At 38.1% G+C, this 24,044-nt stretch overlaps 2 protein-coding genes across 2 annotated transcripts; one reads left to right on the top strand and one right to left on the bottom strand.

The window, feature by feature from the left end:
- The first annotated feature begins 585 nt into the window (after positions 1-585).
- On the top strand, positions 586-8,001 carry LOC102238210 (apoptosis regulator BAX-like). The gene is made up of 6 exons (XM_005802684.2): positions 586-831; positions 2,530-2,578; positions 3,794-3,955; positions 4,889-5,021; positions 5,865-5,969; positions 6,056-8,001. Exons 1-6 carry the CDS (start codon positions 765-767, stop codon positions 6,149-6,151), a joined length of 612 nt encoding a protein of 203 aa, XP_005802741.1. The 5' UTR covers positions 586-764; the 3' UTR covers positions 6,152-8,001.
- Positions 8,002-11,582: 3,581 nt separating this feature from the next.
- fgf19 (fibroblast growth factor 19) lies at positions 11,583-16,982 on the bottom strand. Its single transcript, XM_005802683.2, has 3 exons — positions 16,717-16,982; positions 16,530-16,633; positions 11,583-12,364 (listed from the first exon to the last, which is right to left on the bottom strand). The coding sequence occupies exons 1-3, from the start codon at positions 16,919-16,921 to the stop codon at positions 12,050-12,052; spliced, it is 624 nt and encodes a 207-aa protein (XP_005802740.1). The 5' UTR covers positions 16,922-16,982; the 3' UTR covers positions 11,583-12,049.
- Between the last annotated feature and the right edge of the window lie 7,062 nt (positions 16,983-24,044).

Genomic DNA, 24,044 nt, shown 5'->3' with positions numbered 1-24,044 from the left:
TCTTTTAAGATGTGGTGGTATGGTTTACCTCATACCAATATGTTAAGAAATTAGGAATATTTGTCAGTACTGATGTTGATTATTTAACTGAAGACTTTCAGGACATAGGCCAAGAGTTTCTTAGAAATCAAATTATGGTCACCCTTGTCAAACCACTTCTGAACTATTGCTCAACGATCTTAACTTCCATTTCTTTATATATTATCAAGTCAAACTCTCATCCATTTTCGAATGCTAGGGAGCCAATTCAAGCTCTCTCAAGAAATATTATGTCATAATAAGATATCTCTTAATTGTACGATACCTAGGTCATAATTGTGAGATAATATCTTATTATTAAGAGATATATGTTTTTTTCGGAGTGGCAAATATGGGCTTCCGTCGTTTCTGCTCATCACTTAAGGCATTGAGACAAAATGCTGCAAATGGTGAACAACAGAAATTCACGAGCTGGATTAATTGTTCAATCGAGACGTAACTTTAACTCTCATAAACTCTGTTTAATTATAACACTAAACCGGTTTGCTGTGACCAGCGGGTTTTTGCCTGGCGTGCTCACACCCTAACTGAAGTGGTTCGTGGATAAGGGAGGCGTGGTTCCGCTGACCCGGTGCTTCCGCGTTACTTCCGTGGAAAGAGGGAAAATAAAGCATTCAACATAGTGGGTTTACACAGACTACAGTGGATTATTCCCTCCATGTTCGGTCCTGAGCTGTAGACTAAGCGTCTAAAACCCAGTTAGAGCCGAAAGAAGAGTTGTAGTCATGGCGGACCGAGAGGTCGGGGAACTAGAAGACGAGGTGGAACCGCAAGGCGCTGAGGGCGGAGGAGGTACGTGGAGCCATGTCTGGTTCATCCAGGAGAGACAGCGGCCTAAGGCTACTTTACCTCATACGGAACTAAACACACAGACTGAATGTCGTCTAGTAATCTTCAGTTGTCTGTTTTTCCTCTATGTTTTGTTTCGGACTTTAGTTAACCAACTTGTCCTAAACTTCCTTATCCGGAGTGTTTCAGGCCTTCAGTGAGCCGCGTTTTACCAGGTTGTGGCAGAAACTATTCACACTGGCAGAAAGTCCTGGAACTTTAATCCGACATGCTTAAGAATAGATTCTAACAGTCAAATTCTAGGAAAGATGTGCGGGTTGGAATATTATGAACAATATGTTCTGCTATTTTATTGAGCCCAAATAGAAATAGCTGTAACTCATAAGGTCTTTCAAAGAGTTGTAGATAAAACTCTTTGAGTTGTATCTGCCCACAGCCCACTGGCTGGTGGACAGGTGATCTGGTGGATTTTTGATCCACAGATCATTTTTTGCCTCTTTGCTCTGCCAGGTTTCAGGAAAAGACCAGAACTCCTCAGTGTAAATTACCTTGAGAAATAATGAGATTTGGTTATGTACAATAACAGGCTTTAATGCTGAAAAATGATCAAATGTTACAAGCCACACATATCATATAAATAGAACAGATACTTTAACCGTCCAGCTCTGGGCCACACTCAGCTCACCTTATGGATGTAACCAAGTGAGGTAAAGATTGTAGCGAGTTTAGCTTTTATTCTTCTCTGCAATCTGTACCCTCCCTAAAGGATAGTCTAATCAGTTTCAGTCTGTTTATGTGTGACTGCCAGCAGTCACACATAAACATGTAAGCTGCAGCGTGTGCGTGTAAGCAGTTGAATGAGGCTAAAAGAGAGAGGAACAGAGAAACAGAGAGGAAAAGAAAAAACCTACAAGGGTCTTCTGTAGCAGTCTGTATTACAGCGAAGCATCTGAGTGAAGGTAGTGGCATTTTTTTTGTCAACCAGTCTTATGATGAGGACACTCCAGGGGGAAGGAGAGGGGTTGTCCATAATTTTCTTGACGTTAAGGCACCAGATCTGCATAACAGTCACCTGAGGATTTAACTGGGATCATGAGCCTGCCTGATACCTGGAAAAAAAACAAAAACACTTTGGCTCTGGTCTAGATCAAAATCTGCCAAAAATGAAATATGACTTCTAGATTTCTGCCACACCTGGCCCAAGTGCAGAATTGAGCAGCTGTGAGCCATGTTGTTTTTTTTTTTCAACAACGAGCAGATAGTTTGTCTTCTTTATCTAATCTGCAAGCCAACCATGCAATAAAGGCAAAGAAGATAGGCAAAATATTTAAATCGAGTCATACATCAGATCCATGAAGTTGTTTGTGGGAAACTACATAGAAATTGATGTGAAAGCCAAAAGGTCTGAGGAGTTCTAAATTGCTGTTTGGAAAAAATAAATCGGTCACTTTGGGGGATAGGAGTTTAATCATTTTGTTTTTCAATATTGTCAGTGTGGCTTCATTAATCTATCCCACTCAAACATATTTTGCCTGCACAAAATTAATTTATGGAACATTCAGCAGACAGATATAATTTGTGCCATCTTTTTTGGCTTTAGACCCAGAGCATCTAGATGTAATGGTGCTGCACCATAATGTAATGAGGGCTGGAATTATTAAGTTCTTTCCATATTAATGATTATTGACATGATTCTTTCAGATGTCTTTGACGACCCCATCTTGGAGCAGGGCGTGGTGGTGCTCAGAGGGTGAGTCTCATTCTAGGCATACTTCCTCAATGTTTGTTTTTATTCCTGGGAACATTTTATCCACCTTTTTCTGGGTGTGTTTCCACTGTGGGTTCTAGAAGTCTGCTAACAAAAATCTGCTAACAAATGTACAGAACAGAACCAGAACCAAACTCGGTTACCAAATTTTCTCCTCAGTTATATCTAAAGCTTCAACTGGACTCTGGTTCCTGCAGAGGGATATGCTATGACATATGACATGAGATCATATGTATTAACATATGATCTGATGTTATGACGCCTCTCTCAGGAACATGGCGTCTATAAATACTCACTGGTCTGACTTGTTTCTTCCTGCTCTGGCTGTTTGTTGAGGATGCCTCTGAGTAGAGTGAAATTGAAAATGTAAATTGAACCATACATTTTATTTTCTCACTCTCCAGCTTTATCCACATCCACTTCATTCACACTAACTCGACAATATATTCACGTTTGAAGCAGCAAGTCCCAACTTGAATTTGATAGACAGTCAGTGGAGGGAACTAAATATGAGATTAAGTATGATTTCTCAATAGACTCCATGTGTTTGTGGTCAGAAGGCCTCCCTGCCACCACCCTCATGAAGCAGTGGCGGAGCTGGACTCTGGTTTAGAATCCTGCACTGGGATGTTTCTGCATGTGTCCTCTGGCCTAACGCATGCAGGTTAGGTTGATACATTTAGTTTCTCTACATTGCAAACGTCTCTCAAAGTTATGGATAACGTTAAGATCATTCAGTGAGCAGCTGTTGTATGGACCGAAATGCCTTGTTGATATCTAACAAAAGTTTGATTCTTTTGTCTTTGGTTAAAAATTAACCATAAACACAACATTTTAATGAAACGAGAAAAGTTGTCTGATTTCTGTAGAAAATGATCTAAACATTACACAGAGCTCCCAGTTTAAAAAAAAGATAAAAAAAAACAAAAACATGCAATGTCCTAAACTGTTCAGATTGAGTATCTTTGCCATGTTTTGTTGAGCCAATCTTAGTAAAATGGCCAGCATGACTATGCTTTTGTACTACTAAACTGAATACAAAAAATGTAGTAGATTAAAGATGAGTATATTTTATCCTTAAGATTTAGTAAAGGCCTCAGTCACAGGAATAAAAATTGAACCCTACATTTTATTTTCCCATTTATTTGCATAAACTGTGTGTTGACCCTGTTTGCCAATGGGTGGTATGTGTTCCAGGTACGTGATAGAGCGTATAAGCACGGAGGATCCTGGTCGCCATGTCAACTCTGTGGATCTGGGAGGAAGGCCACATGAACAAGATGATCCAGAAGTAAAAGAAGTGGTGGATCAGTTGCTAAAAATAGCAGACGAACTGAACAGAAATGTAGAGTTCCAGCGGTAAGCACTGCACTGAGTACAGAACCAACTTATTGCATCAGTATAGCACTGACTGACAACAACTGCTGCCTCAAGGCACTTTACGAAGCAGATCTAATTTATTTAAAGAAATATTTAGTCAAGTCAGTCTAATCATAAACACATTTAAATCTAATGCATACTTCTGTGAAAAAGTGTTTGCTCCCTTCCATATTTTCTAAACTCAAACCTATTTAAATGTCAGATGGTTTTTAAATGAAGGTGTTTATTGTTCAGAGAGAACAAAAATCTCATCTGAACACTTAGGACAATTTATTGAATATGAGTGTATATTGTCTTTTTGCTCATGCCTCAAAAAAAATTAACTCTTATGAAATCAAAATCAACGTAGCCGACTTTGAACTTGTCTGTAGAATTGGGTTGAATCCATCTTAAGGTATCTTGAGGCATTTGTTTGAGAATTGATGCTGCCAGTGGCAGTGGCCACTGGAAGGGTTGCCTTTTCAAACCACCACTCCACCCATCTCAGGTATTGTGTTCTAGGGCAAGACACTTCACACGCTATGCCTGCTGGTGGTGCCGATGATTCAGTGTTCCTTCTGTGAGTCTGCCCCAGGGCAGCAGTGCATACACTGTAGACTAGCCTTTTCATGCCTGAGTTATTATTCTTAAAGTCAGAATTTTTTTCAAAAGTGTTTCTAATTCCCTTAAGACATAAAAAAGGTGGACAACATGCATGTACGTTTTTAGGTTAAATAAAATGATGCAAGGTTGATTATTGTACTTTGTTCAGATTTTTCCCTGGAATCTTGCCCTTTATTGATGGGTGATTTTGTGTGTGTGTGTATGTGTGTGTGCGGGGGTGCGCGTGTGTGAGTTTCAGTGTGCGGATTGTTCTGTGCTGTTTGCCATACCTAATAATCCTGTTTTTCTCTGAATTTTTCCTCCTCCCAGACTGATCAACCAGGTTCAGGGAAACTGTGCGAAGGAAGTCTTCATGATGGTGGCCAGGAGCATCTTCATTGATGGCATTAACTGGGGCCGGGTGGTGGCGCTCTTCCATCTGGCTTATAGACTCATATACAGGGTAACTGATCTAGTCCATTCATTTCTGTGTCTGACTAATAGCTAACACAGTCTAGCTGAGATTTTCTCAAAATCCAGGGAAAAGTCTGATTAAAGGCCCATGATAGGAGAGATTTGTTAGATAATATATTTAATATATATAAGTGAAGCTAATCCAAAAATGACTAGAATGCAGGATATTGCTGCACTAACACTGGTATCGGCTAACGTCAGTTGTTTTTAACATGTCAATCAGTTCGATAGATAAAACTGGACTGATATTAACAGTCGAGTTTTATCTGGGTTTCTGGAAGTGAGAAGAAGAGGATGGCCATGTGACAGTGATGCAGCAAAGGTTTGTGGGAGTTTAGCTGAAGCATTGCAGCAGTGGTGAAGTCAGTGGTGTGGTCGTTTTTTTCAAGGTGTCAAAAGGATAGTGAAATAAATGTATACAATATCAGTTATCAGCCAAAACAGCAACATTAATAACAGACCACAATCTTGGTAAAATTGACACATGAATACAGAATGTTTCTAGTTTAGTTCATATTCTCCACAAGGAGGCAGCAGTTAGCAGCAGAGATGTCAATGAACTATTCAGAAGGAATGTTTGTCTGTATTTTATCATTCCCATGTTGCACAAAAAGAATAAGAGTCTTCGCATTGTTATTTAGCTTTTGTTTATTTGCTGTATTGTCAGCCACTCCTGAGATCTGAACCCTCCAGCAGGACGCTCTCAGGGTGGGAAAACCAGGCACTTAAAGCAGTGTCTCATTCATAACAAAACTCCCAACATTGTATTTGATGTGTAGGTCAGACAGAAACATAAAGCCTGCTCTGACCCATTCAGCTGTTTCTTTTCCAGGCCCTCACCACCAATCATCTGGAGAACATCAGGATGGTGATCAGCTGGGTCCTGCAGGTCATCAGGGAGCTGCTGTACCCCTGGCTGGTGCAGCAGGGGGGTTGGGTGAGTGACTGCTGCCTCTGACATCATCATAAAGTGTTGCTTTAATAGGCCAGAGCCTCTAACCTGCTTCCTCCTGATGCTTCCAGGTTGGTGTCATCCAAAGCTTTCCTTGGAGGAACGCAGCCATTGTTGCTTCAATTGTTGTCGTAGCAACATTTGTTTACTACAGAATGAAACACTGAGACCTCCAGCTCTCTGCAGGACACTGATGAGGACACTTCCTGGGGCTTTTACAATCATTTTTATCCAGCAGCCAATAGGAGGCTAGCTGCTTTAAACTGAGAACAATCCTCTCCTTCTTCAAGTCTCTCTGACTAAAACTGACTTTCCTTGTCAGCATCACTCTCTTCTGTTTTCCTTCACCAGCAACTCTTTGGAGCTACACCAGCAGATTTTATAGCTGCCATGCTGGAGGCAGCTTAACCTGTCAGATGTGATGTTAGTTATCACTGAATGGACTCTGAGCTCTGAGTCAGATAAGGGTTTGGTTCTTAGAGGACTCAAAGGAACCTGTAAGTGTCAGGAAAGTGCCTTAAAGCGATGCTGGCTCTGACTGTGAGCGGTAGGGATGACTCATCGTCCTACAGCCAGAGGGTCTCTGTCGGTGCAGCAGGGCGCTTTACCTGCTGCTCAGTTTGTTTTGTCAGGAGCTGGAAGAAACACCAAAGATTAGTGCTGAAAATCTCGGGGATCTTTTTTAATTATCTTTTTTTTAATGAAGATGTTTTATTCATGAACAGAACCCATGTAAGCTTTGGGTATGAGCCAAAGCGGTCCCAGGTCCTCTGCAGATCCGTCTTCTGCTGACACTCCAGACATGTTTTCTGTTGCAGATAAGATCCTAAACGTTTAATGCAGGAGTTGATCGGAGAATTGAACGGCAAACACAGATCGTTTCACCATGGAGTCCAGTGGAAGGACAGGATCTGGGCTCATGTGCTGATTTTAGTTTTAACTGCAGCCTGCAGCAGAAATAATGTTCAGTGATTGGAGGATTCCTGCTAACTGCCTCACTGGAACCTTAACCTGCCAGGTTACCACACAGCCCTTTGAAAATGCCAGGCTTTATGACAGGAGGATGCTAAAGGACTGCAGCAAGCACGTTACATAAACGTGCACAATGTTAACTTTATTGAACCACCTTTTGATTCCAACCCTGTAGGCTGGGCCATATGGATTTCAAGTTTTGTCACAATATTTAATTGTGCTATTGTGAGAATGATAAAAGTTGTGATAAAACCTAATTATTATTATTATGTCTTTCTTAGGTAACTATCTGTATTAGCAGTCACAGCCCCACAAGCACAAATATTCTGTCCTATTACATTTGTAATAGGACGCTAGTCATAGAATCAATCAGTCAATCAATTTATTTATTTATAAAGCACCTTTCATACTAAAAGCAGCTCAACGGGCTGCATAAATGAATAAAAATAAACCCACAAATAAAAAAACCATTAGCCTCCCCCACATGGAAAAACTCAACTGTCTGGAAAATGTATAAAGGTTAATAAAGAAGCATGATTTGTATCACTAGACTGCACACAGTAACTGGATTTAATCATTTAAATTTTTTATGTTTATTTATATTCATTGAAAAAACAGTGGAGAAATTAGTAAAACATTTGGGGGCTTTAAACATCAAATGGAATTTATCATGACAATAAATCAAAATTCTTATGATTTTTACAAAAATGAAAAGTTGGTTCAACAAAGTCTTGCACAAGAAATGTCACATTAAGTCATAAACGGGTATTATCACATACTGTAAGGAAGTTTTATTTGATGCTTTTTTTGTACCTGGATCTTCATCCAGGTACAAGGTGAACTGTTCTGTGAACTTTTTAGATAACACCGGTGTCAGGCAGTGGTGTCCCAACTTTGTCACATGGGCCAAAATCATCAAGTATTCTTCTTTAACAAAACCTAAAACAACCAAAATGAACGAGCATACAAAAGGTTTTGGATCCAGTTGGAACAAACAACTTGCTGTATTGCAGTCAATTGATTTAATAAAATTGGGTTGACCAGATTTAGCATTGGGTAAATGTGGCCTTGTTTACTATGCAATTAAAGACAATGCAAAATTTATGATTTATTAAAAACAAAACAAAAAAAACTCAACTAAATTGAAGCATTTAAATTAGTTGGAAATATCAATAAAAAATAAAATAACTCCAAACAGTCCTGGCTCTGCAAGCAGTCCCTGGAATCAGCAAGGCAATAACTAACGTTATTACCCAGCAACAAATCAGCACCAGGCAGTCACCAAACCCCTAGAACCACTGATACAAGCGAGGCTGGCCTGTAGCTCAGCATCTTGGTGCCAACAGTCCACAGCTTAGTTGCTCAATATCACAGCAAAGTCTTTCTCTTTTTCCGTTTGTCTCACTTTGCCCTGAAATTAGGGGTGCACTGATTTATTAGAGCCGATTTCCTTAATTTTGGGAGATCAGTGATTGGCCAATTTTTACATGTGATGCTGCTCTTATCCACCGATCTTATCTACCTCAACAAAGGTCTAGAAATCAACCACTGTCTTCAGCTCTCATGCAGCCCTGTCTGCACGTTTACAGTTAACAATTATGCAACTTTCTTGCTGTATTTAGCAACATTTCAGACAAAAAAACATTGGTATCGGCTGAAATTAGAATTTGCAGGTCAGGCTTTTTAAAAGATCGGTGAACGGCCAGAAAACTGCAATTGGTGCAGCCCTCACTGAAATGTTTCAGAGAACAATCTGAATCCTGAGAGGCTTCCAGCATGATATAAAGCATGTAGCTGAAAAATGAAATCAGCAGATGATTACTTGGGTTTACATCAGTGTATATTGCTATTTTATGCAAAACACTTACTTCTATTTCCACCGCGTTTCTTCAAGCAACCTTTTTTTTTTTCATTTCTGCACCAGTTCAAACCCACACGCAGACCATGGGATGTCTATGATTTGATTTGATGGAATGGCCTGTCCTCGGGACCCACAGCAGGGGGCGACAGTGTTCCATGTGATTGTCTGAAGGTCAGCAGCCCTGGAGGACGTCCTCATAGTGCTAGACTGCACAAGCTGGGTCTGGAATACTGAAGGGGTGACGTTGTGGCTTGCATGGGGTCAGGTAGTGGGGTGTGCAAATGTCTCAGCTACAACGTGATGTGATCATATAAAGGCATCATTGAGGGCCTTTTACCAACATGGAAGGCTGCTGCTTGATGTGGCCTGGTGAGCTGCAGTCACCTTCAGACTTTTGGATGGTTTTGACCAGTGCTCCTCAAACCCCGGCTTTGAGGTTCGGTGTCCTCATCTTTTAGATGTGTCCCTGGTGTAACACCTGAATTAATATACTGAATTACTTCTTCAGTATATAGTCAAGTTCTCCAGGGTCCTGCTGATGACCTCATTATTTGACTTGGTGTGTCGAAGCAGAGACATCGGCCCTCGAGGCCTGGAGACCCCTGGTCCAGACTGACTGCTTTACAACATGTAGTTGTTTCTCCCATGAAGCCACAGATCCATTCCTACCTGCTCTGCATGTGGCTCACTTGCATCCAGTCAGATTTCATTTCCTGAATGTTTCACTGTTGGAAAGTTTAAAATATTTATATGTGTATTTAAGTACATTGGGGGTAGAGGTGTAATGAATAGTTTTATCTTTAATACTATGAAGGAAAATGTTATTTGATCAAATTATAAGGATTTAGCCTGTACTGGGATGAGTGGCTTATGTGGCCCTCTAGTGGCCCCTAGCTAACCTGGAGTCTGTTTTCTTCCTTTGGACTTTTCCGTATTCTTCCAACCAGATTGAAGCTTTGAAAAGTTTCTTCCATTCTATTTAGTGGTGAGTTTGGTTGCAATGTTACCTAATATGAAATAATTTGATAATTCTATAAATAAATATAACATGCACTGTGAATCTTGAGTCTAGATTAATGGAATATTTCTGTAGTCACAGATTTAATGCATTTATTTATTTACTAATATCAGCATATCAGCTATGGTATAAATGTCAACAGGTTTCTTTAAAGAAAATGAATTTTTTGTCAGCCTATAAAAACCTGCAGTGTGTTTTTTCCCAGTAGCTGTGTTACTTCCAAATCTGTAGCAATAGACCTAAACTATCAACTTTAGGTCTACAGTATATCATGTGTGTTGTAATGATATGCTTAAAACTAAAATCAGAAATGTTAATTTTGGGAGCCTTCTGGGGAATAAATTCATGTTAAAATTAATGGAATGTACAGAATCATATTGTGTTACAGGTCTAGTGTTGCGGTTAATGCCAGATGAAGTGCATTCCTCTGATTGCCTCATTATAAGACCTAAGCTTACCTACATATTTAATAAGTGAACCTTTTGTCTTCAAAGTCAATGTTAGAAGCAGGAAGATTAGATGATCAGCATAATTAATCACAAGTGTGCCCAGGCAAATCTCTTCTAGAGCTTAGTGAATAATGAAATATTGTAGAAGACTCTCAAGCTTTCTATTCTCACCTTAATAGTGTGTTTGTAAGTTGGATTGAAGCTTAAGTGCCTCTCTGCTTTCATCCAACCTCGTTTCTGTTTCTATTGTGCTCAGTGATGAAGTCATGAAGTAAAAGTCCTGATAATTGTTTGATATTTAGCAGAGCCAGTTCAGATGACTTAGTGTAGATAATTCTTCCTAATTCTGCATTCGATTTTTTTAGAGGTGCTATTTCTGTTTGTCATTTGGACATGGATGACAAACTCTAAAATGCTATTTATAAAAAATAAAAAAGATATTTTTTTATTTTTGAATTAATCCTTATTTTAGGGCTAATTAGTCATATAGAACAAACTCCTTGTTAGACAGTTATTTTTTCAAGTTTACTAAAGTATCTTCACTAGAAACATCAAAAGTACTTGGTATGATTCTGTTTTTGCACTATGTAACCACTGCCATTGGTATGATGTGCAGCAGGGAAAACACTGTTATGTTTATGTGGCATCACAACTTAGTGAAGGGTAAAGATAAATATTTTCATTGCCCTTCTCTTAATATTAAATTAGCTAATAATGTAATAATGACAGATTTGGTTTCTTAGTTTCTTGTGTGTTTTTTAATTATAATTTTCCTCATGTGTTCAACACTTATTGATGAACACATGAAGGATGAACACTTGGCTTTGTCTTGATTTTTTTGCATATCTGGATTGCTTTGGTTGATGTCAGCGTCTGGGTTGGATTTCATCTTAAAAGGAGAAATAAATTTACTGTCGTGTTCAATATTTATTCAACCAGTTGTTATTCTGTTGGTTGTAATCTAAAATCAAATGTTGTAATATAATGAAAATGCTTAGAAATTCTTATTTAAATATGTTTTTTTAATGTCACAAAGTACTGTCACATCAGCTTACAATGTTTAATTTCAACAATTTATTTTGAAACATGTTTAAACACTTTCACTTTTGAACATGTGCACACATCCAGTACAAATGGAGGTAAACACTAAAATGTAAGACTAACATCATTTAAATAACTAAATAAATACAAGTATTGCAAAACAATACTTTTGTCTGGAGAACTTACTAACTCTTGGTATGATTGTGGTTCTGGTTTTGAAAGGACCAGAACCCCAAAAGATGCATTTTTCCTTCTGTGTAGTTAATAGAAGCATTTTATCAAAAAAACCACCAGATATATCATTGACTCTCTAACATCAGCGGGTGACTTATCACACATAGCACTGAAACTATCAGATGAATGTTGTGCAAGTCTTTTCCTTTGCCAGCCGTCCACTAACGCAGCGGTTTATCAGTGCACTTTAGTCACTGTTTCAGAGCAAACATACTTCATGTGGAAAAAGCTTTTGGAAGGATGGAAAACTGAGAACACCTCCCATGTTTGTTGAGTGGGTGTAAATGCAGGTTGGAGGGTTGAACTCCCTCCAGGTGTCGGCCTCCACTCTGCATGCCTCGCTGCATCTCCGGCTGGACAGCCACGCCACCAACATTTCTATGTGCTGACCAGTCGCAACTCCTGTCTGTCCATGAGTTTACAACATGCAGGAAGTAGTGCTTGGGTGTCCCTGAGCACATCCCTTCACAGCTGTTTCGGACCGGCCGCTTCATCTCTTATGGAAGCTGGGACTGTGAATTATATGAGAGAGCTTGCCAAAGGAGGCCACCATGTCCACAGTCTGTTGTACTTTCTCTGGACTGAGCTGATCAGGAACATCCGGCTCTGTGGGGACGGCCTGCTGAAGGGTGTTTAACCTGGGAAGAAAGCGGGCCAGAGCTGGAACACCACGGTCTGAGCCGCTGTGTCTTTGCTGGTTGTTTCCCAAACTGAGGAGGGCTCCATGGCTATCAGAGGTGTAGACGTTGTAGCCGTCTGCCTGGATCTGTTCTCTGAAGGTGCAGTCAGCTCTGCTGTATGTTTCCTGGAAAAGATCAGAGATATTCTGATGTGAGCTTATCCAAACATGTTGAGTTTACATCCAAACGTATGTTGTGTTGTTTGACACAAAAGATCTGTTAGGTAATACATTTACTTGGAATTCTGGAATTTCACAAGATCTTTCTTGATCTGCACTAATTAAAGTTCATAGTTGTTTTTTTTTCATTTTTATTTCTGTGTTTTTTATTCATTTTATTTTTTAGTTTCAACTGAGAAGAGTTACACAATAAGGTAGAGATTAGGAGCTTCCTGAATAGATGTACTGTATCTGTCACTGGCTCTGTTGTATTATATGAAAATATATGATCAATAATCTGTTTACAGGCCTTATGTGTGTATGTATATATATATATATATATATATATATATATATATATATATATATATATATATATATATGACATTAGCTCCCTTTATAGAAATGAAACAAGAGCAGAAACAAAATCACTTATATGGTCCTCTAGGTTCTTCGATGGTTGTTGACTTTGGCGAAAGACAGCAAGCCAGAGGCCAAGGTTGTTGTTGCTGCTGCAGGGCCTTTCATTAAGCTTTTTACTTTTCAAACACATCCTACCCCACGCCGTACTGGACAAAGGTTGATGAACCTGTGGACTGTTTGAATGGCTAAGTAGACTGTTGTGTTTTACAAATATGAAAGCTGATTGACAACATGAGAGAGGACAGCTTGGGTCAGCAGATATCTCTCTGGAACTTTATTTGTCAATGTTCCAACACTGTACCTTTACCACTTTTATACAAATTAGTAAAGTATCAGTAAAAACTGGTTCTGAGGCAGTGCTTCCCTTTGCCGGCTCATTTCACACCACATGTATTATTATTATTATTATTATTATTATTATTATTATTATTATTATTATTTCCTACTTCATCCATTTCTTAAATTAATGCAAACAAAATAAATATTTTTTGGTTTCTGATTTGGTGGGGATTTTTTTCAACTGATTGGAAATAAAAGGTGTTCAAGTATTATATGCTATAAATATGCATATTCATAACATTATCTGAGAAAGTTCAGGACGACAGACCTCAACTCTAGATGCCTTCCAACTGGTAGACATTACTTACTGGAATCACATAATCCCATTTCCTTGCAGGGGATGCCAGTATTATCAAAATTGATGGAAATAATTGATAATCAAAGTAAAATGAATTGAGGCTTGGATGGCATGAAACGTTTTTTGTTAAACAGCACCAAAACTGCAAAAAATCTGAACAAATATCTCAAACATTTAGTTGTTTAATTTGAGCTAAAATAGTGTAGAGATCATTTTTATAAAATAAGTTGCAATAAGCATTGTCATAATATATTTAATTTACCGTTTGAGTCATATTGTGTATCTTGGTGTGATATTAAGTTCAGCTTTCTGTCATTAATTTTCAAGTTGGCAAACGAAATGTGACGTTGTTAGAGCTGCTCCTCTCCTATGTGCCGTTTACACATGGAAGCTGAAATCTCGAAGGAAATCAGGGATTCCACTGAATTCAGAACTACCTTACTACTATATTATATTATATTATATTATATTATATTATATTATATTCAACATTGTTTTTGTGTTTAAAAGATATTCATAATTTCAGTAATTTAAACATTTTGTTTCTCATTTTGTTTATAGACATAATCAAACAACCTCTACTTCTGTTCCTTCATTGATAGAGTGCATCAGAGAGGCTGGAGTCGCCTGGTTCTGATAATTGTAGTTAGCCTGGCCATTTTCTCAGGACAAAATCAGCAATGAGCAAATTCAACAATATTTCCTGAGAAGCAACTAGGTCTGCAATACCAACCGAGGTACAGCAGAGCCAGTACCTCGGTTGGCTCTGCAAAATCAAAAGGTTTTGCTTTAAAACCTTTTGCTTTTAAAGGTTTCTCTGTTTCATGTATAAAGGGAACACACCATGAGTCTCTCACTCAGGCAGGCGAGTCACCGCCTCTCAGCAGTTGAACTATAATTGAATCTGTAGACTGTAAAAGCCTCAAAGTAAAAAAATAAAAATAAAACCAATTCAAGCAAATTTTATATGAGAACTGGTGATGCTGCTGTGAAAGGCAGTAAATAATGGATACTTCAGAGGGATTTAGGCAGTCAGGATTTCATGACACAAACATTCTAGCCTTTGCACCTGAAATGCAACATCAACTGCACAGTAGACAGGGATCAGTAAAATGCCTGAGGAGTGACCATGGGCCAACTACTACTTCATATATCTAGTAAAAATTTAAACTGGCCATATTGGTTGAAATGTTGTTGTTTATTGTTGGATTGTACTTTGTAAAGTACAGACCAAGCACATTGTGAGGTTTGGAAAGCTTAAATATATCGGGCAATTTGCTACTGTATCTGACTTGATCGGCTGTGTTTCGAATGTTTCTTGTCATAATGTGGTGAAAAACAAGTACTGTATGTAAGCAATGGAAAGTTTTATTAAATAGATTAAAATACAAATTTCATTTGTGAAGGAGAAGTGAAAGTAGCATCAAGAAAATGTGCAGAACTGAAAAATTACTCAAAAATGACAGTTTCGTTAAAGAGTTAAACTTATGTTAGATTGTACTAAGTTAAACTCCCTGAAAGGCAATTTAATTCAGTTAAATGAGAAGACCCATTTTCCAAGTTGAAACAAATTTTAGTTTCTTGTCACTTTAAATGTCATGTGCAATAAAAAATAGATTAAAACATTTTAAAATTATTTTCTCTCCTTGTGGAACATTCTTTTTCTCAAGGATTAAAAAAATTGCAATGTGCAAAATTTGATGAATTCTGTATTTTTATCAAGTTTTTCTCACTGTAAAAGTACATTGCTTTCATTTCTACACCAAACAACTAAAACACAACTAAAATGTCTAGGTCTTTTATTTATTTATTTATTTTCATGCCATTTTTGTTTATTTTTTTCCTTCTCATTCAACACACGGAAAAAAAACTTTACTGTAGCAAAAATAACAGACTTTTTCCTTTTCCTGTGTGATGGATGAGAAAAAAAGACTTTGTAAATTATACAACCAAAGATTTTTTTCACTCGCTCTTCAGGACTTAAGCAAGAAATAGAAAGACTTTGACAAACCACATTTCCCAAATGTCATTCAGGCTTTAAGTGACCCCCCCCCCCCCCGACAACTCTAGAAAAAAACTGATTTTTTGCTTTAGAAATGAAAAAATATATATTTTTATCGTCAGAAATGCTTAATTGAAAAACACAATTGATAAAATCTTGCACACTGTAATTTTTTTTATCCTCCCCAACAGTAAAAATATGTTCCACATGGAGAAAAAAAACGTAAAAATATTCTAAAGATGTTTCTTTTCTTTCGCAGACTTTTTTTTAAAGCTGTATTTGACTCTAGTGGCCTTTATTTGAAGGTAGTCCGACAGGAAAGAGGGAAATGAGAGATATGGGGAAGACATGCGGCAAATGTCGCCAGGCCGGGAATCGAACCTGGGAGTAGCACCTCAAGGGCAAAAGCACAACATGGATCATGCTTTTGCCCCTGCGCCACCAGGCACAGACTTTTAAATTGGAGAATAAAAGAAAATTTGACTAGACAGAAAATGGGTCTTCAAAAACCTTTTCCCTCTTTCCTTTCTGGGTTTCCATGGCAAGAGTTACCTTGGACACCTATGGCCCAATTTCAACCAAGATGGTCTCAATTTGAGCCTGGGTCATGGCTGTCACCATATATGGCATAGATGTTACAAATCACTTCATCAGAGGTTACTTTAAGTATTATGGTGGTCATTGGTGGCAGAATTTGTAAAGAAAGAGCCAGTGGGTGGAGGGCTGAGTTGAGTCAGACACCACTCCACTGAGTCGATGCAGTTACTCAAGGTCAAATGAAAAGTGTAGATAGGGGCGACAGTTAGTTTCAGGACACTTTGCCACTTGGGTCATAGATGACGTTTGAGTGACATAGGAGAGCCGAAGTTCAAGTAATTGCAACCAAAAAGGGGATAACTTTGAACTCTGCTGACATCTCTCCTTTACTGTTTCTGTCAGCTATAATTATCTGTTTGGTTCATTTTGTTAATGCTGTATTTAAAATTTAGTTTATAGTGATTTAATTAATTCCTAACAGACAGACAGATGGACAGATTGACTACTCTTATAACTTTTACTGAAGAGCTTACAGTTGAGTACAATCTGCCGTCGCTCTCCATGCAGAGGAAGCGTGTGGTTGCCACTCCTTTGATCACAACACGTCCGGGGCCAACAGGTTGGATCTCCAGCAGGCCTGCAGTTCAAATGTTCATGTGTGAAAAACCTTTGAATCTGTAATCGGCTGCTGCTACAAATCGTGCAAATGTTTAGACTTACTGTAAAGAGTTTGATCTGCGGAACCGTGGATTTGTCCATCCTCACTGATCAGTAGGTGCAGTCCTGGCTTGGCTGCATACAGATGCCGGTGCCGGACCACCTGGCCCCAGCCATGGGTGACAAGTGGCCCCTGGTCCATCATTGGCATGCAAAATACTCCCAGAGTAAAAAGTTCACCAGCAATGCATAGAATGAACACAAACATGGCTTGTCAAATTCCCGCACAGTCCTGGGCCTCTGCTTTCCTCAGCTGGTAGTGGAGTAGTTTATCAGTTTCATCCTAACGCAACCCTTTTAAATGGAGTCCTTATCAGCTCCTGATAACCCTCTTTCCCAAAGGCAGTTCTCAGAAGCAGTCCACAACACACCCCTGCACGTCATCCAACTGAATGTGAGCTCTGGCTCGGCCCCCGACCAGCCCCAAAGCCAACCTGTCTCGCCTCAGAACTCATTCACAAACTTTTAGAAAAAGGTAAATACATTAAAAAATACAGTTAACTACATGTTCAAAACATTTCATCTTTTACACGTAAATTCTTAAAAGTACATTTTTGCAACTGACATAAGTTTTCAATTTTACCCATAATACTTTTATTTTATTGTTTTAAAAAAAATGACTTTATTTTGAATATTTCAGATCAAGTTCATAGAATAAGTAAACAAAGATGCACCTTTGAGTTTTTAATATGCAGTCCAGACACACAATACTCTTTCTGTTCATATGCATGTTATCAGTCATAACGCTGTGACAAGTGAAAAGAAGAACCTAATATGATAGTTGGAGTGATAGTTGGTTGATTTTTTTAGAAGTTCTGCTGTAACTAAAAATCTATGCTAGATAAAAATCATACTGATAAAAATTTCTTGTTAAATTTTAAACAGTAGTATGTTTTTTCTTTTCTTTTCTTTTGTCTTTACTTTTTTTGCTTTTATTGCCCAGTAAACTATTTTAATAAACTATCAGTGATTCTTGACTAATTTCTGTCAGTCATGACAAAAACAGTCATGACTGACAGCTCCTTCCTAATGAAGAGGATGGAGCGACATGATGCCTTCTCCTACAGGGGCCTCCAGGGGGCTCCACAGGACAGCGGATGCTCTGAGGCACACACGTTATAGAGCGCTTCACAGTTCACAACATAAATGAGAACAATTATAAAACAACAGAGGACATTGTCAAGACTCCCCATAGTTCATGAAAAACAGGCTGCAGAATGAATATGATCAGTCTGGGTTCTGCTTGGAAACGATCTCCAACAAAGTGTTCTGATTAGATGACCTCAGACAACAGGAGGTGTACAGTCCAATGAAGTCAGCAAATCAGAAAGCAGACTATCCATGTAAAGGCTTAAAGCTTAAGATAAAAATTTAAAATGATACTTAGCCTTTTGGTCAAGCTTTTCATTAATGAGTACAGTTTTTGAGCCCGACAGGGCTTCAGTGATAAGTCAAACAATCATACTGAATAGACTAGATGTTATCAATAAGTTCTTCTATTTCAAAAACTCTATCATACAGATTATTCGTCTGACATTCCAAGTGTTTATGATTCTGAATTATAATGATTTTTTGCTTAATCATGACAGCTTTAATTTTCCTGCAAAATCTGTAAACTCTGCTGCAAAACATTCTCTTTCAGTTGTTAGCAGATTCTTTCCTCCAAGAGAACAAGACTTTCTATGAAAGTTTTTCAGTCAAAGAATAGTCAAGACCTATCAAATGTAAGCAATGCTGAGGTCCATGGAAAAGTCAAGAACACTGAAAACATGAGGACGAAGGTTCCGGCCAGATGAGATCACATACAGGCCATTTTTATTTAGATGAAGGCACCTATAATGGCCCAGTCAAAGTCCAGATTTGAATCCAGTTTAGAATTTGTTGTATGGCTTGAACATTTGGTATGAACTGGCTGAGCCTGAGATATTTTGCAGATAGGATGGGCAAAAAGACAATAGACCTTAGATGACTCAGAGGGGCTTGAATCTCTTTGTTACTGAAACCTCGTGCTATTTCCCTCCTAATTTACAGTGTTTGTGTTTGAGTTTCAGATGAAATCCCCAAAACAACATTGAATGTTTTACCATGAGTAGTGACAGTTCAAATAGTAAAAATAGGTTTTGCAAGACTCTCTAAATACTCTATGTTCTGCAAAATATACCAAGTGAGAGTAAAAGTTTAACATTTCTACTGTACCTTTGCTTTTTACCTGTTTATGAAGAGAAACGAGACCCTGCAATCTGAAGATGTTTTTATTGCAATAAAGTAAAGAGCTGCATATCTGTATTACTGCTCCCTTGTTATTGTGCCTTCTAACAGGCTGCACTGTGCCTATAGAATCCATGTGTTTTCTGCTGAGGATCCCATTGCATAATTATGTACCAAAGTGCTTTCAAAAGCAGCAAAATTGCCAATTTTTATTTGTGGACAGGTTAAAGTCTACAGATTGGTTGGAATCCAAGCTGTGTGCTGAGACTGGGTCATTCCACACTCCAACAACAGGCTTCTTTCCTCTGTTATCACATTCTGGCCTGAACTTCCGCTGTGCTGCCTTCAATTTACATACAAGTTAAAGTATAATCTGAGCAAATATCACCATTCACCAAAATGCCCTCTTAGGCTCACTTCTCTAAATTTCACATTAAATAGGTCTTTATGTGGTCAGACTGATCCACTTTTAGAGAACACACTTTTCTGTGTTATGGTACAGAAATGACTCTGGCTGCATCAGCTAATGACATAGTTTGTATTTATATATATATATATAAAAAAAACTCTAACATGAATTCAGCTTCTGCCAGCAGCACTGTTATAGAAGCGTTAAGCAGCCTGTAACCCATGGCGGTTTGTTAACTCCTCCTGACAGTCAAAGTGTTTTCTCCCTGCATCACACGTTCTTGTAGTTCATTCTCCTCTTGGCTCCGTTTCAGGTTTTTCTGACCACAGCCCTCTTATTAAGACTTATTTCTTACTTGAAGCAGCTTTTTTGTTTCCTGTCCATGAACAGTCATGGAGGGTATCGGAAAACCAGAGTTTTCCATGCTGTAAGATTGTGTTGTCTTAGAGTTTTACTTGAACTAATGACTGTTCTGGTGTGGTCTGAACACACAATCCCAGAATATGTGCACCAGTATAATAAATTTTAAAAATATCTCTTCAAGAAAACAATAACTATTTGTTTGACTTGTCCAACATCTTCCCTGCTTTATTACCAGGTCCTTATAGCTATAGATCGCTGCATGATTTCCGCCACTAGATGGCTCCTGAAGGCATGTGAGTGGCACATGGGAGAAGCCATGCAGTGCAACCCTTTTGAAGCCATTTACAAAGTTCTGCTTGTTGCTTTTGTCAGATTAAACTTTAGCTCCACATAAACACTGATTGCTGCCTCACTTCTCTGTTGAACCTGTTGAGGCAGGCCAGCTTTACTCATCATTAGTGTGATGGTTACTCTTTGGACTCCAAATACCTATACCTACAGATGCTCATCTTAGCAGAAGAATGCATTTCACCACATGCATCCAGCTATAGATCCCCAGACAGACAACTGCAATCCAGCTGTGGTTTTATTTTTTATTTTATTTTTTTGCTTTTTGTCACTGGACATGTTCCTCTCATAATTCCGTTTAAAGACAAACTTTAACGTCTGAACTGTAGAACTCAGTGGCTGCAAAATAAATACAGTAGTAAAGTAAGGAGTGTCAGACACAAAATCAGTTATTTTGAAAATTGCTAAAGTTTGCTGATTTTGGTTGATACATTTAAACAGTTATTTAATTTGATAACAAAACCAGAATAAGTCTGTTTGGTAAGACTTTATTTGAAGGGGTGTGCACAAGACTGACATGACACTGCCATAAACAAAATATAGCACCTGTCAGGAACATCAAGAAGTCTTCAGGGATATTTATGACTGTTGTCATTAGATGTCATTTGGTGACTAATGACACTTTTAATACAAAGTTGACATTTTTTAAAAATGTCTTTGTTACATTAACCAAGTATTCTCTTCTGTCATAAATATGTCATAACAGGTATTAATGATCAAATTAAGTTATGTAAAGTTATGTATCTTTGTCTATAATTATTACTGTGTCATTTAATGTGAGTTTTAAATGTGACAATTATGAGACCATTATAATTGTTGTGCTTCTGCATAATAACAATAAAAGCTTTCTGATTATGTTAGTCTAATAATTATGTATATTATGTGTTTTGTTATATTATATTCAGTGGAATGTGCTTTGGTCTTGTATTAATTGTCTAGCAGGTTTCTTTGTCATTTAAAGGGTCTTTCAAATAAATAAGTCATATTCCATGGAATGTGGAGTTTTTGATCAATTTGCAAAAAACTTCAACAGTCGCAATGTCATCCATGAAACAGCCAGTATTCTTGATGAAGTTAAACACCACATATGTCATTTTTTTAGAGACATTCAGAATTTGTTTTTATTTTATCTGATGCTCTTGAGCATGTTCAGCCATCACACTACTTCAATCACAATCTCTATCATTGTCTTAGCTTTCTTGCTTTAAGGAAGATTGTTTTTCTCCCAAGTAAAAAAATAGTTTACTTGTGATGTGACCTGCTTCAGCTGCAGCCAAATGTAGGGACCAAAATAAATATGTACAGAAGCTATGTGGACACCTGTCCTGGTCTGGCCAAGGCCACAGTGAAACACAAATACCAACAAAGCTTCAGGCAGCAGACTTTGAATTTTAGTCTGGGCCCAGATATTTAAATGGTTCCATAAGAAAAAAAAATCTATAGATAAATTGTTGGATCCTGGATCCTGGACTGAAGGAAACCCTCCTAAAAGCAGCTTCATCTGTCCCTGGCCTGCTTTCACTCATTAGGTTCTTCTGGAAGTTTCTGCCTGTTAAAGTGAGTTGCTTCTTCAGGATGGATGCTAAGTATTTAATGCAGTTTTCTCAGTTACCTACACACAGTTTCATTTCTGTATGATCGATGAAATCTGACAGTGTTGTATCATAACTGGACTGTATGGGGTTGAATATAAATTAGAGTCTGTGAGTCTGGCCATTAAATAGGACGGAATACAGAGTTCCTGACATAAAAAAGGAAGAATATACATTTAGGTGTGGTTGTGTGTGTATGTGTGTCTATTGCAGTGTTTCCCAACCCTGGTCCCCAAGGCACACTGTCCTACATGTTTTAGAGGTTTCCTTGGTTTAATGTGCCTGATTCAACTGATTGCAGTTCAACAAACTCATGTTAATCAGTCATCAATTGAAATCAGCTGGACTGAAGCAAGGAAATACCTAAAACATGCAGGGCAGTGTGCCTTGAGGACCAGGGTTGGGAAACACTGGTCTATTGGACTCTATAAAAATTAGAATTCAACTTTATTGTCATTGCACTGTCACAAGTACAAGCAACGAGATGTAGTAACTATATATATAACAAACTGCCTTTAGATGTTCTTTAAATGATTTTGAACATTTCTTTCCTTCAGTAGATAGAACAAAGCATGATTGACCTGAGAACACATAAACAAAGTCTCTCTCCTACGTTTTTAAGGGGAAGACCTCCATGAGTCTAGATTTGTGCTGCTGATGATTGGATCAGTTCTTATTCTGGTTCGTTGCATGTTTGGAAAATGAATCCCTGCTGTGCAGCTGGAAAGATTTTGTTTTTTATGTGTCTCTCATGTTGCTAAGCTCACCAGTTCACTGCACAATACTCCAGTCCTGAAAGGCTGGTGTCCTGCAATTTGTAGAAGTCTCTCTGCTTCTGCACACCTGGCTCTGATTAGCTTAATAACAGAGCTCTGTGGAGCGCCACTCCACGCTATGGAGGAAGTTTCACCACTTAATTCCAGTGTGTAGGACAAGGGACACATCTAAAGGTGGCAGGACTCTGGCACTCGAGAAATGCAGTTGGAGATCACTGTTAACACAGGATGGTGCTAAAAAATCTCAGATCAGTAGATCCAATGCAGCTGTGAGGATTGTAAATTCACCAATCACACTTGACTCTGCTCCAGCTGTTATGATGCTGCTTGGTTTTTAAGACACTGACCTGTTTCACAGCAGCAAATTGCTCTTTACACTAAAGTCTAAAATTATTAATGTAGGCTTAAAATAGTCTTTTAAATCTAACTTGTTGCATTTGACTGGAAGCAATAATATGAGTAGTCTGTGGAGGGACATAAAGATTAGGAAGAAGTAAAGGAGGCCTTCCAAACTCAAACAATCAGAGCTCTTCACAGGAGAGAATGAAAATATTAAAGACAAAACCCAACAAAAAAAACAAACAAACAAAACAAAACAAAATCATGGAAAAGCTGTTAAGCAATCAGTTTGATTGCTGTAATGACAATTAATATTTTTCTGTTGAGAAGGGATACATTGGCTTTATACCATTTTTAAATAAAATGGATGAATTAATACTTTCAGATTTAAATAAATTTAGATAAATAATTAATTTCCAAAGTGATACCATGTCTGCATTATTTAACTATATTAGAGATCTAATTATTTGAGATTTCTGTCCCATTTATAATCACAACTTTGTGATTGTAAAAATAATTTTATGTCTACCGGTTTAGACGTAAAATTCTTTTCATCAAAAATTTTTTAATATTAATGCAAGGATCTCTGTAAAAAACAGTGTTTAAAATGATTTATACCATTCCCAATATTGAATGTGCCTTTATTGGTTTCCCAGCAACAACATGCTTTGTTTACTTTGATGAAACTGCTGAGCAGCTTTTAACCTCACTGCTGTTATTTGAGCGACGTTTTCTGCAGTGGGATTCATGTGTTTGGGGTTGGACGGCGTCTTTGCTGTCACTCCAGTCTTCAGTTTTTAGATGAATTCTGTGTCTGAATCAGGACAGAAATCTGGAACCAAAATGCTGCTTCCAGGTAGAACAAACATGTTGGTCAAGTTCTCAGTATGGGATTGTAGATCGTTGGTGGCACACTGCCTCTGACCTGTATTTCCAGTGCAAACAAGATGAAAGATGAGTTCATAAAACACTGTTCACATAAACTGCTATATCATTTTTGAGACTAGAAGAATGTTAAGAGGGCAGAAGTCTGATTTGATCTTGTGTTGGCTCCATCAAATCAGAGGCCAGACAGCTATCTACTGCAGGTAAGATATAAGCTGCTGTATGAATGTTATAAAAGTAGCTTTTGTAAAACATTTCTGAAGTATTGTTTTAGTTGATGAAGAAATGTTTTTAAAATAGTTAAAACTTCTCCATCAAACATACTGTGCATCATAAAAACTGGATTTGAAAGCTGGAAATGATTATCTCTCTAAATTAGACGAACAGCTCCAGTCCAAGGCTGCTCACACT

Source organism: Xiphophorus maculatus, chromosome 4, assembly GCF_002775205.1.
Source record: "Xiphophorus maculatus strain JP 163 A chromosome 4, X_maculatus-5.0-male, whole genome shotgun sequence".
In the NCBI taxonomy this organism is placed as follows: domain Eukaryota; kingdom Metazoa; phylum Chordata; class Actinopteri; order Cyprinodontiformes; family Poeciliidae; genus Xiphophorus; species Xiphophorus maculatus.
This window is presented reverse-complemented; position numbering and strand designations above follow the sequence as displayed.